The following is a 12,124-nucleotide window of genomic DNA, read 5'->3' on the forward strand; positions in this document are numbered from 1 at the left end:
CTTTGACAGACAATAAATTACAATTAAGAGAATAAGAGAAGAGAGATCTTTAATTCTTGTGCCTGATTCCCACGAGATTACACATGGTTGATAATGAGATGCCTTAATGTTCAACTTCCCACACCAAACTCATTAATTTATCTTTAACTGGATGCATGTCCAGTCATTATTCCCAAGAGACAAATGAAATTACATTATCTTCTGTGCAATGTAAAAACTGTTTTTAACACTTGATGATGTTTTTTTTTAAAGTTTATATGAGTAGTTTTAAGCTGTAGTATTTTTGTACAGATATTCTAGATTCTATGTCTCAAACCTTATACATGAGCCCAAAATGAACAAGTCAATTAAAATAAAAAATAAAACCTGTAAAATGCAAAAAAAATGAACAAAAAGAGTTGAAAATTCCAATTGCACACCTTCATATGGTGAATAATAAGTGTACAAATTTTCAGATTAATCCTTGCAATAGTTTTTGAGAAACGGTCTGAACAAAACCACAAAATAAAAATGAAAAAACACCTGTAAAATTCAAAATAATAATCGAATCAAGATGAAAATATCAGGTGCACAACTTCATATGGTGAATAATATTTGTACAAATTTTCAGACAAATCCTTCCAATAGTTTCTGAGTAATGGTCCGGACAAAATCTCGTCTACAGACAGACAGACGGACATGGTGATTCCAATATACCCCCCCTAAACTTCGTTTGCGGGGGGTATAATTAATTGTTTATGACATCATTGTTAATGAAACGTTCACAATATCTGACTTATACTTATTTTTTAAGCAAACTTTGCATTGTTTTTAAAAACAGAGATCATCAAATTAATATCGTTATCGGCGTAGTTTACAACGACCGCTTTCGTGGCGAAGCCTTCACTGAATGATTTTATTAAACAGAAAACAAAATTATTCAAACAGTTCATGTTAAAATTATTGTTTACTTAATTGAATGTACCTTGACTGGCTTTGCATGCTTTACTTTTCAACAGGGATAGCGTCAACCAATTAGCCGCGCTTTACTGACCACATGGACCTGTGGCGGTATTATCGAGATAATTGACACTTAAAAATGGACGTTTGTTGTGAAAACAGGGTGGCGGATGGCGGTATGCGAATTTGGCGTTATAAAGAGAATTTTATATAGCAGGAAAAACGTTCTTGGGAAATCATGGCGATATTGCGAAAATGGCAATGAATCGAATGGCGATAATTCGAGAATTGACTGTACATCATACCCATAAAATTATGTCCCGATGTATCCACAAAATAATAAAATTTTGGACTTTCCACAAAGATGGACCCCCCTCAAATTAAAATATTTCCACGGTACATGTATATTCCATTTCTTATGTATTTTCCTAAATGACCGAGTAGCTATCACAGTAACTGTGGCTTTAATACCTGTTGGTGGGTTTTACAGTGATGGATAACAGCTGGTTCAGAACTCGGATAGTTCGAGATGTGGTCGTCTGTGCTGGATGTCTAAATCCTAAAATACAAACAGTCATGTAAATATACAGTATAAATAAGTAAAAAAAATCTAAGCGATGAAAAAGAGACACAAAATATCATGAATGCTGTACATGCCTTTCAGAAGATGACCAACTAGAGCGAAGTTGAAGTTGGCTTTGAAGCTGAGCCCCATGGCGTGGTCCAGCTGTTTGAAATGCCACTCTAAAGGATCCCTGGTCTCCATCATGATCTTCTCTAGAGGCTAACAGAGGGGGGAAAATTATAAAAGTATACTTTACACAAACTTTTCACAGTAAATAGATTGTACAGAAAGCTGATAGCTTTTCATAACATGAACATAAACTATATCCATACTGACAACAGACTCATCAAATCATTGTACTTTTATTCATCAAAATCATTTTCAGGAAATATAAAATGGAATGCAGAACCTGCATACAGCACCTTTAAAGTTTTAAAGCCAGCAGTACTTGCCTCTTTATCAAACAGTCCCATGTTGTCCTTGCCTCTTTATCAAACAGTCCCATGTTGTGTTTACCTCTCTATCAAACAGTCCCATGTTGTGCTTACCTCTCTATCAAACAGTCCCATGTTGTGCTTACCTCTCTATCAAACAGTCCCATGTTGTGTTTACCTCTCTATAAACAGTCCCATGTTGTGTTTACCTCTCTATCAAACAGTCCCATGTTGTCCTTACCTCTCTATCAAACAGTCCCATGTTGTCCTTACCTCTCTATCAAACAGTCCCATGTTGTCCTTACCTCTCTATCAAACAGTCCCATGTTGTGCTTACCTCTCTATCAAACAGTCCCATGTTGTGCTTACCTCTCTATCAAACAGTCCCATGTTGTGCTTACCTCTCTATCAAATAGTCCCATGTTGTCCAGGGTGTGGAGATTCTGCTCCAGTAGAGCCAAGCCTGCAGCGTATAATGACTGCTCATCCAGCTGTAGTACAGAAATGGCCACCCAGAACAGGAATCGGTGGATCGAGGAATCCTAGGAGTGGAAAATCAAAAACATGTAGGACAGTATTCTGTTTTAGATATCTAGAAATGCACTGCTTTTTACAAGGATTAACAGTTTGTGAATTTGTATTTTATGTCCAAGAACTTACAGATCTCAGTAGAGGCTGTAACCTTGTCAGACACATAACAATGGCCTCAATCAAGGTCAGGTCATTAAAGGACTCCAGAGCCTGTACGAAACAAGGAACGAAATTAGTCATATGATAGTAAAAGTATTAGTAAAGAACACTTTAGGTTACTTTTTTCTCAGAATATTGTTCAAAGCTCTCCAAAATTATCAACGGTAAAGTATCAACAAAGAACAGTATATGTATTTGGCAGTGCTTGCCTTCATCATGATTTTGAGGAGCTGTTTGATTTCTGAGTCGGTGACGGTTTTACTGATGCAGCCAAACACAATGATAGCTCGGGGCTGTAAGGCAGGATTGTACTGGAATGCAAACCTAAAAGGAAAAAAAAATCACAAAATGTTACGCTCATTGTCAGACTATGTACTATATATATATAATTTTTTTTTTACATTTACATAAGTCCAAATTTCAAATACTGTAACTCATGCTTTTAATTTTTCAAAGACTAATTAAGATTTTTTGCTGACATACCTTCTAGCCAAATCTGTCCATTGCTGGAGCCAATCACAACTTGGAATGTCTTTCATAGACGCCTACAAGAACAATAACATATCTATACTGATCTTAATTTTGATATATACAGATATTTTTTATTCCACAAAATGTATTAATACTTTCTAAGCATATTCATTTTTTAAGTTAGTGAAGGAAGGAATAGAAAAAATATTCCCCCAAAACACTACCTCCATGATCTCTAGAAGAGCATCTACAATGGTTTCCAGAGAGGAGAGAGACATTTTCTCGTGTTCTGGAGGGGACATGGTGAAGGATCTATCCCCCGGCCTAAAGCTGGTCCTGAATGCACTGACGGCAGCAGACTTGACCTTACTGATCCCAAACAACTGGTAGAACTTGGGGAGGGAGAACTCAGCCAAGCTCATCTTCAAAATCTTCATAGTGGTCTCTAAAATTTTAGTGTAAGCGTTAACCCAATAAATGAAAACTTTCCTTCTCTGATAATTTTCCACATACACAAAAATTTGAGATATCTTGGAAAATAACAATACATGTACATTGCCTTTACCATTATCCTGAAGACCAACAAATCTTATGTATTATTAAAATAACAATATTGTGACAGAGCGTTGAAGTTAAATACTGACCATTGATGGAGCTGAGCTGTGAACATGTACACAGTGAGTGGATGATGTTGATAACGAGCCCGTGTGTGGAGGCTCGCAGAGACAAAGGGCCTGTACACACCAGTAGTGTCACAATGTGAAACAGGAAGGGTAAATGACTAGCAACTACAAAATAAAACAAAACAGATTACCTTATAATCCAAGTGCCTCTGATGACATGATTCATAAACTACAATAAATTTCTTTTCTTCCAAATTTTAAGAACACTTGTAATTAAGAAAATTTAGGCAAAATGTCCGTCTTTGTTTCCACAATTAAAATGTTCAATCTTGGGAATTACACTTAAAAAAGGAAATATTTTTGTTTTTAATTACATACTCTGCCTACAGCTTACCATCTAATGAATTATTAAAAGACAACATGAGAAGATATCTGGCCAGAATAGCAATGTCATCCCACATCAAGTGCTGTTCCAATGTGGGGGTAGGGGAGGTGCAGGTCTTGTCTATCAGCTGTTTTAAAAAAATTAAATGTATATTTAAAATGCTTCTCAAATAACAATGTATATACATAATTATGAGTATGGCTCCCTACCACAAAAGTTTTACCTTAACCCCTTCAATTTCTATCATTTATTTATGTGAAAAAAATACTGTAAAACTTCTCATGTACAAGGGACAATTCAGTAAACTTTATGAGTTAAATCATTGATTGCATGCAAAATAAAGAAAGTTATACTTGCCCTGCACAATCGACCTATGACCTTTCTGGACACAAGCTGTACATTAGCAGAGGTCAAGGCCACTGCTGTGTCAGCCATGATTTCTGCCTGTATGGACCCCAGCCCTCCAGTGACACTTCTCTGTATGAATACAAATTAAACTTCATCAAATCTGTATCTCTACATCAAAATACAAAGTCAAGCATTTCTAGCACTGACTGTTTTATAATATTCTTTTCTACAATTTTAGTTTTTTACATAACTCTCATTCTCTTTCAATGTACTTTAATACAGCTATAGGCATATAGATTTCAATATTCCTTTTTACCTTGATAAAGCTATCTAGCACCATATCCAAGAGATCGGCCACTTTTCCGATGTTTCCCCAAATCTTGGCTTGAATCGAGGGATACATCTGTTGGCAGAAGAGGAAGTCCATACAGAATCATTGTAAAATCATTTTTTCTTTCTGTATGAAATGCTTGTATGCATTGTTCCTACAGAATCAGACATTTAATGGTGTATTTATGGACAACGTACCTCTACTTCCTCTATTGTCATGGTGATCAACTTGTCCAGAATCAAAGCCACTTTCTGTCTTTTATTCTCATCCGAGTGTTTACAAAATCTGTAAATATACAACAAATCAAGAATTAACATCTTTGCAAAATTATACATAATACATGTGTGTACACTTTACTAATATGCACCACATGTATAACTAAATTACTTGACAAAACATTTATTTTGTAAGGCCTTCTAGGACCCCATTCACTGACAACTGTAACAAACGTTCTGAAATCCATTATTTGACACTGACGCCCTTTACCTTGTGAGGTTAGGTAGCCATGGAGTGATGTACTCCAGACACAAGTGTTTCATCTCAATGTTCGAGTTACCAAACCCCTGTATACACTCCTCCAGGAACTCTAAGGTCAGATGTGGTTCATTTACAGCCAAGGTTTCACTGATCAGCTTGATGAAAATGGTATTGTTTGCAGGGATACATAATCCTAAACAAACAAAAAAAAACATCACAATATTGTCTCTTAGGTACTAAGAAAGATAATATTATATACTTTATTACTTAACACTGGATAATTCCTTAATTATTGTTTCCTTTTCGAGTATTTTTGCACAATCTAAGATTTTTCACCTCTATTAGACCCACTGATCAAAACCATATTGTTTTACATAACTATACAATATAATTACCTGTGGTTTCTAATAACTGGCCCTCAATTTTCAGGTCAAAGGTTTGAGTGAGTGCACACAGCAAGTTATAGGCAGCAGATCTGAGACTCGGGTCTGAGCTTCCGAGATTCAGCAGGGCGACGTTGAGCAGCGTGCCGGGCACGTCTTTTGGTCGGATTTTGGTGTGAACCGTCACAGACTCTGGTTGGGACAGTTCCCATCTGGTCCTTATGTGGATTATGTCATGGACAATGTTATCACAGTCATTATGAATAAAAGACAGGGGCCCACTCTCATTGGATATCGTCAAGGTAAACTGATTGTCATCAACTAAACACACCTGAAAAAAGAAGTGGGTAATGTGATTCCTAATAAATCAAAAAAAATCTTTAAAAATAAATAAGGATAAGAAGAATAAATGACATTTTCATCTTGATACAAAAATGAACATTCCTTATTATCTGCATGATAAGATTTCTGTTCATCTTAAGGAGTTCAGATTACTTCAGATTAAGATTTTTTCTAAACCCTGCCAAGTTTTACCTCTTCAATCTCCGATGCGTAGTAAATATCATTCAGCAGAACTTGATGTCCCAGTACTCTCAACTTCTCAGCAGAAGTGATCTGTATGGCGTTGGGCCCTACTTTGATTGTAACCTTCGTGTCCTTGTGAGATAGCTTCAGAGCATTGTTAGAAATTTTTAGATCCTCCTCCAGGGCTACAGTGGATCCTGGCAATTTCTGCTGATCAGGTTCAATGTACTCATTCAATCGGGCTGGATGGTCAATGAAAATAAGTTTCCTATTTCCCTGAAGAAAAAATAATCATTTTAACATAGTAGTTTTTCTTTACTTTTTAAAAGTCTTAGAAAATAGTTGTACATGTATTTGGGAAGCAGAAATGCAAAGAATCATAATTCTTCATATTAAAGCCATGCCACCTAGCTTCCCCTATATGATTCAGAAATAAATTCTGGTTTTCCAGCTTCCTACAGACAGACAAGGAGACACCCTATGTTTTATTGTCTTACTTTGAGAGGGTTGAGGATGCGGTCGTGGTACTTGGTGTACTCTCTGACCCAGGAGTTACAGTTGTAGATGTAGGAGGCCGTGATGTTCTGATACACCACCTCCGGCATCACCACAAACCACTTAGACAGGAAATCAGTCTGAAAACAATTCTTATACATTATACACTGTTCATCCTATCAGCTTCTTAAAGCACATATTCATATACAGTGCAACAATGTCTTTCTTTAATGTTTTAAAATATGCAATCCTTGTATATGTGGGACTTACCCTAAATCTATTTTCTGCACAGGTGTGTGTAAAGTCTATCACAAGTTCAAATGGCTTGTTGTAGAATGGTTTGAGTGTTAACAGCACGTGGTAGATAAGGAGATCTCCATTTATCTCTCCAACCCTAGGCAAAATCAAATAAAACAAGAAAATGACAATTTCTTCCAAATATATACCTCACATTTGTAAATTTAACTGATAAAATGCCCTTTTGGTAAGAGACTTTTTTTAAAAACAAGTACTTCAAATCTATACTTATTGCATCTGTAATTGAGACATGACACGACACAGAATTGACCAATCAAAAGAAGCCTTACTTGTATCGTCTGGCTATGTAATAAAACACTGGGTTGCCTGCGATGCTGGTGCCCGCCTGATAAAAGATCAGGAGATTCTTCAGGGACTTGAACTCGTCCTTCTCGTGCATGTTGTGTTTGGACATGATCTCCTCAAACTTGGTGCTGGTCATATCCATGCTGGACCATCTAGTGGCAAATATCCCAACACTATCAGGAAAATTGTAAAGGCATCCATCAGAGAGAGTCATGCACATGCCCAGGAAAGCAATCATGTCTTTATGATTGGTTATATGCATGAGGTTCAAAGGTCAGACAGAAATGCATTTACAGTACTAGCTATCCTACATATTCATAGGTACAAGTTTTTCTCAATATGGATGCATGTGAAATTATGTCAGTGTAAAGAATACTAATATTGAAATATTCATTTAAATACCTTAATAGAAATCATGCACTGCCTTAATCCTAAAATTTCTTACATAGACTTAAATGTGCATATTCATGCTTTATGGAGGATGTGATGTATTTGATCTGAAATCATGCATTGGATGTTGTTCACATTCATTCCAATGTTGCACTATTTTGGTTAAGTAAATGTTTGTAGTTTACTACCCACTACAGCTAAGTTTGTCAGTTCTATCTTTCTGTCAATTAGTACTGTCCTACATGTAAATATTTTCTTCATATACAGTTCACTCATGCATTCTATACTGATATTTTTAAATAACTTTTTTATGAATGAAGTCTTTTTTGATTTTGTAAAGTGAAGTAGTTGTACAAGAATACTGTTTACTCACTGAGAGTCCAGAGGCCTGTGTTCTGGCGGCCCCAGATACGCCAATAAAGTCGCCATCTTGTCAAATGGTCTCCTTCCTACCGCCTTGTGGTCTCTACAGATACAGATAAAACACTGATTAAACACAGGTACAAGAAACTTGAATCTTAACTTTGACTATTGCAACATCAGAGAAAATGGTTCCTATAAATGGTCTTGCAACCATTAAGTTTCTGGTAGGGATCCCAGAGAGACTGTTTCATTTTACAGTAAACAAAATGATTAGAAAGCATTTATTATTTTCTCAACATATACAATACACTGTACAAAGCTGTAAATGGATGAGAAGCAGCTTTTTCATCTGCAATGATCTTTCAGCATAAGCACTTGTATTTTTGGCCTTAAAAGCATAGAAGAAACAGCATTTCCCAATATTGTCTTCATAGTAAAAAATGGATAATTGAGAAAAAAAGAAATAAATTCTGCGACTCTGGTATAACACGAGTAGAAGGACTAGCTGGTAGAGGGTATACCTGCTGCTGGACAGATAGTCCCCTATCTTCTCCTGGTTGTTCCACAGCAGTCTGTGTAGAGCCAGAACGTTGGCATCGTTAATGAAGGAGAGGCTGTGATTCCCCGTGTCTGGAATGTCTCCGTCAGAGGCAATCTCCGTAAAAAACCTGAAACAAAATATGTAAATCAAACATTTGTAAAACGTATCCCTTTCCATCGTGTCAATAAAACCTTCTATTTGGCTTTCAACTTGTAATTCTTCACTAACCTTCTACCAGCCTCAAAATTGGTTTTGAGGAACTCATTAAATGTTCTCATGTGGTTTTCCTTGGTGAACTGCAGGTGGTTGGCAATGTTTTGCATTATTTTGCACATAAGCGTCAGCCCTCTTTTGACTTTCTGTGTCGGCTCTTCATCAATTATTCCCGACTCAAATGGAGACACTAAAATCCAAGTTCATTTCATTTTCAACTGTATATCACAAAATAGCAAGTTTGCAAAAAGGATGCATATATCTAAAAGAAATTTAGTAGAAAAATTCTTATTTCTGTACACCTTATTTTGAGAAATTGTCTCATTAGTTACACATATTTTTTCCTTACAAATCAAAGTTTTCTCTTATCTACATCCATATTTTCAGATTTTTCACTCCATTTGTATCTGTTATAAATTTTTTTTTATCAATGTACCATTCAAACCAAATTATCCACATTCCCAAAAAACTTCTCTCAATTCTCGAACTTATAAACATAAATAAATATTACATTGCATTACTTTAATATTAGCAAAATACAATCATAATGGTTGTTAACATACAAACAGGTACAGAGTTGTTAGTGTTAATATCAGAGGGAAGTCAGCTGCGGATATAACAGGTAGCCAAGCACATGCAACTTAATGAGAACCGCAAACCAATACCTGGCAGCTTCATTCAGGCTAAACTGTAGATACATGCCACATGTTATTATAGTACATGTACCTGGTATATTAATTTAATATTTTTTTATTACACAGGGAAGAAAACTAGAGCTGCAACTTCACAGAATATTATTTAACCTTTCCAAAACAAAATATATATCACCATTCACTAAACACACTTCACTCTTCCAATAAACCCACCAAAGCACACTACATGTACTAGGGGATGACAAAAGTATATAGAAATCCCTACTTTCCTAAATATGATATGATCTACCGATTCTACATTATATATGCACTGTATACTAGTATGTCTTTCTTCTAGTTATTAAATTAATCAATCTTATTCACAAACTTTTTATGTATTTAAAGCAAGTAACATTATGCTAGATATGATATTGTGCTAAAATTCAAAAAATATTCATTGTGGAATAAAAATTACAAACACTATAATAAATCTTTAATTTTTTTTGTCAATAACATCAATAATCGTCAATTTTTTTTTTTTCACTATTATATGTATTCGTGATTTTTCACAATTTTTATACTGAATTTTTATAAACTTTAAGGTATGTATCACACAATTAATTCTGAAGATGAAATTGACATTTTCTGAAGCCTTTCAACTTTTAATAACCTTTCCTGTGACCTTGACATTTAAACTATGGCCTCCTGACCTTGTAAAATAAGACTGAGTACTAATCTCCCATCACAAAAAAAAAGAAAACAACACTTGATCACCACACTAACACCATATATATGTTCACACAAACACCACAACTGTTAAGACAGACTCCAAAGTTCCACGACAACAATGGATTACAATTCTCAAAATGTACACAACTCAAACTTCAGTTGAATGCAAACTTTGACAAGTTTAAATCTTGTTTTTCACACTCTTGACCTGCTTTCACTTAAGATTTTTTAATAATTGTTCTACAATATATTTTTTATTTTCACTTTGAAAGCAGGTCAAAAAAGAAATTGCATATGTATACTAGTTTTAGAATACATTACATCTTTTGAGAGAAAAAAAACAAAAAACAGAAAAAAAACTTATCCAAATGCTTGGACAGTCTGTGATTGTCAGAGAGTTACCTATCGCTGGGTTGATGAAGCGTAAGAAAATAACTGTGCCAATAACAGTCCACACGGCCTCCGTGGAACTCTGCTGGAATCTCTGTGTCACTACTTGGTACAGGCAGTGACACATGCTTCGCAGCTTAGACGGAAACCTGTGAAGGCAACAAGGTGTTCAAGATCCAACAAAAAATCTCTCTCTCATACTCTAAAGTTTAAATGCTACACTTAGACAAGGTCTCTCCATCTGTCAGACTTGGGTGTTATATGTCCAGGCTCTGGCTTATGCTGAAGTATACAGGATAATGAAGAATGATCAGTGGCGGATCCACACAAAATCACTGACAAATCTCGAGTTTAGAACAATTTCAGGAGATTTTATACCCCTGCATTCTCTATTACCCACCTTGGATCCACCACTGATCAAGTTCATTGCCTTATACAAATAATAAATGTTCAAGGCATTCCAGATTTGGGGCCGTCTTGCATGTTAATATACATGTAGCTGTAATAGAAGAAGAGCCTCTTGGATATGTCTGTGCAGCAGTTGTGTGGGTAACTGGGCATTATCCATTTTTAAGGTGCTTTTGATATTAGTAGACATTTTATCAAGAATATTCATATCTGAATATGCCTACATATGGCTTTATATGGTATATTCTATTATCCATGTGACAATTTTTTTTATTCCCTCAATTTTGATTTGAAAAAAAAAAATATTTTGATGAAATGATTCCATCATGAGCAAAGAAATGCTACCTTATGTAAATAAATAATTCATTTAAAATAAGAATTAATAAAATGAATTAAAATACAGCTAAAAAATGTTCATTAAATCATAAACCAATGATATACAGATTGCTAAGTTAGAAAACATGCACTAATTTCCAATTTTCTTTCTATCTGAAAAGGAAGTACAGGAAAGCAAAAATTGTCACATCTATTACAAAGAAGAAAAAAAGTATGTACATTCCAAAGTGTTAAATTTATACAGCTGACATTCAAAATAGAGGCAGAAAGTTTGATATGGATTTCCGCAGCAAGCAGCAGGCTCTCGATAAATACTTCGTGTTTACCTAACACGGGATTGTAAAATCGTAGGAAAATTACGGTCCCTGTCGCAAAAATACTATCGTGTGGAAAACGGATACTTATCACTTGAAAAAGGCAATGGCACATGACTCTCAGTTTGGGAGGAAACCTGATAAAAATCACTATAAAGTTAGAGATTTCTGTTCTCTTTGATACCAATCTTAGTTTAATATAAACAACCAATGTAATGCTCTTCATGGTTAAAATATGTTTTTTAAATTAACTTTTTAAACATGAAATTTTGCATAAATTCAGCAAAGAGTTCAATAGATTTTAGATGGTAACCCCCCTTCCCCGCTTTTTACCGACTTCTGAATGCAGTGAACTTACTGAGGCGCTGATCCTACAATAGAATCAAACACCTTCTGGGTGATTATCATCAAATTCTTCTTGTTTTCCTCTATATTCTCACCATGTTCCAACCTACATTTGAAAAATATTGTAATATTATTAAGACCTGAAAATAGATAATCTGAATGTACATCTACAAAGCAAATTTAGTAAACAAACA

At 35.1% G+C, this 12,124-nt stretch overlaps 1 protein-coding gene across 11 annotated transcripts in view; it reads right to left on the bottom strand.

Moving 5' to 3' along the window:
• The window catches only part of LOC134240857 (neurofibromin-like), a 39,469-nt gene that overhangs the window by 7,698 nt on the left and 19,647 nt on the right, over positions 1-12,124 (bottom strand). For 7 of the 11 annotated variants that reach the window (XM_062722929.1, XM_062722938.1, XM_062722937.1 and 4 more), the window contains 23 exons: positions 11,944-12,036; positions 10,540-10,676; positions 8,792-8,966; positions 8,544-8,690; positions 8,033-8,125; positions 7,254-7,442; positions 6,937-7,060; positions 6,669-6,806; positions 6,181-6,447; positions 5,659-5,977; positions 5,273-5,456; positions 4,984-5,071; positions 4,772-4,858; positions 4,465-4,584; positions 4,117-4,234; positions 3,744-3,887; positions 3,324-3,544; positions 3,112-3,173; positions 2,838-2,952; positions 2,599-2,679; positions 2,340-2,480; positions 1,597-1,723; positions 1,411-1,498 (listed from right to left, as the gene is read on the bottom strand). In XM_062722929.1, the coding sequence (XP_062578913.1) occupies positions 1,411-1,498; positions 1,597-1,723; positions 2,340-2,480; positions 2,599-2,679; positions 2,838-2,952; positions 3,112-3,173; positions 3,324-3,544; positions 3,744-3,887; positions 4,117-4,234; positions 4,465-4,584; positions 4,772-4,858; positions 4,984-5,071; positions 5,273-5,456; positions 5,659-5,977; positions 6,181-6,447; positions 6,669-6,806; positions 6,937-7,060; positions 7,254-7,442; positions 8,033-8,125; positions 8,544-8,690; positions 8,792-8,966; positions 10,540-10,676; positions 11,944-12,036 (3,258 nt within the window). Of the gene's footprint in view, positions 1-1,410; positions 1,499-1,596; positions 1,724-2,339; positions 2,481-2,598; positions 2,680-2,837; positions 2,953-3,111; positions 3,174-3,323; positions 3,545-3,743; positions 3,888-4,116; positions 4,235-4,464; positions 4,585-4,771; positions 4,859-4,983; positions 5,072-5,272; positions 5,457-5,658; positions 5,978-6,180; positions 6,448-6,668; positions 6,807-6,936; positions 7,061-7,253; positions 7,443-8,032; positions 8,126-8,543; positions 8,691-8,791; positions 8,967-10,539; positions 10,677-11,597; positions 11,723-11,943; positions 12,037-12,124 lie in introns of all 11 variants that reach the window. The other 4 variants (XM_062722939.1, XM_062722935.1, XM_062722936.1 and 1 more) reach the window with 2 other exon arrangements.

The sequence above is a fragment of the Saccostrea cucullata genome, unplaced genomic scaffold, assembly GCF_032062105.1.
Source record: "Saccostrea cucullata isolate Sc308-1 unplaced genomic scaffold, CSIRO_AGI_Scuc_v1 ctg247, whole genome shotgun sequence".
NCBI classification, from domain to species: Eukaryota; Metazoa; Mollusca; class Bivalvia; order Ostreida; family Ostreidae; genus Saccostrea; species Saccostrea cuccullata.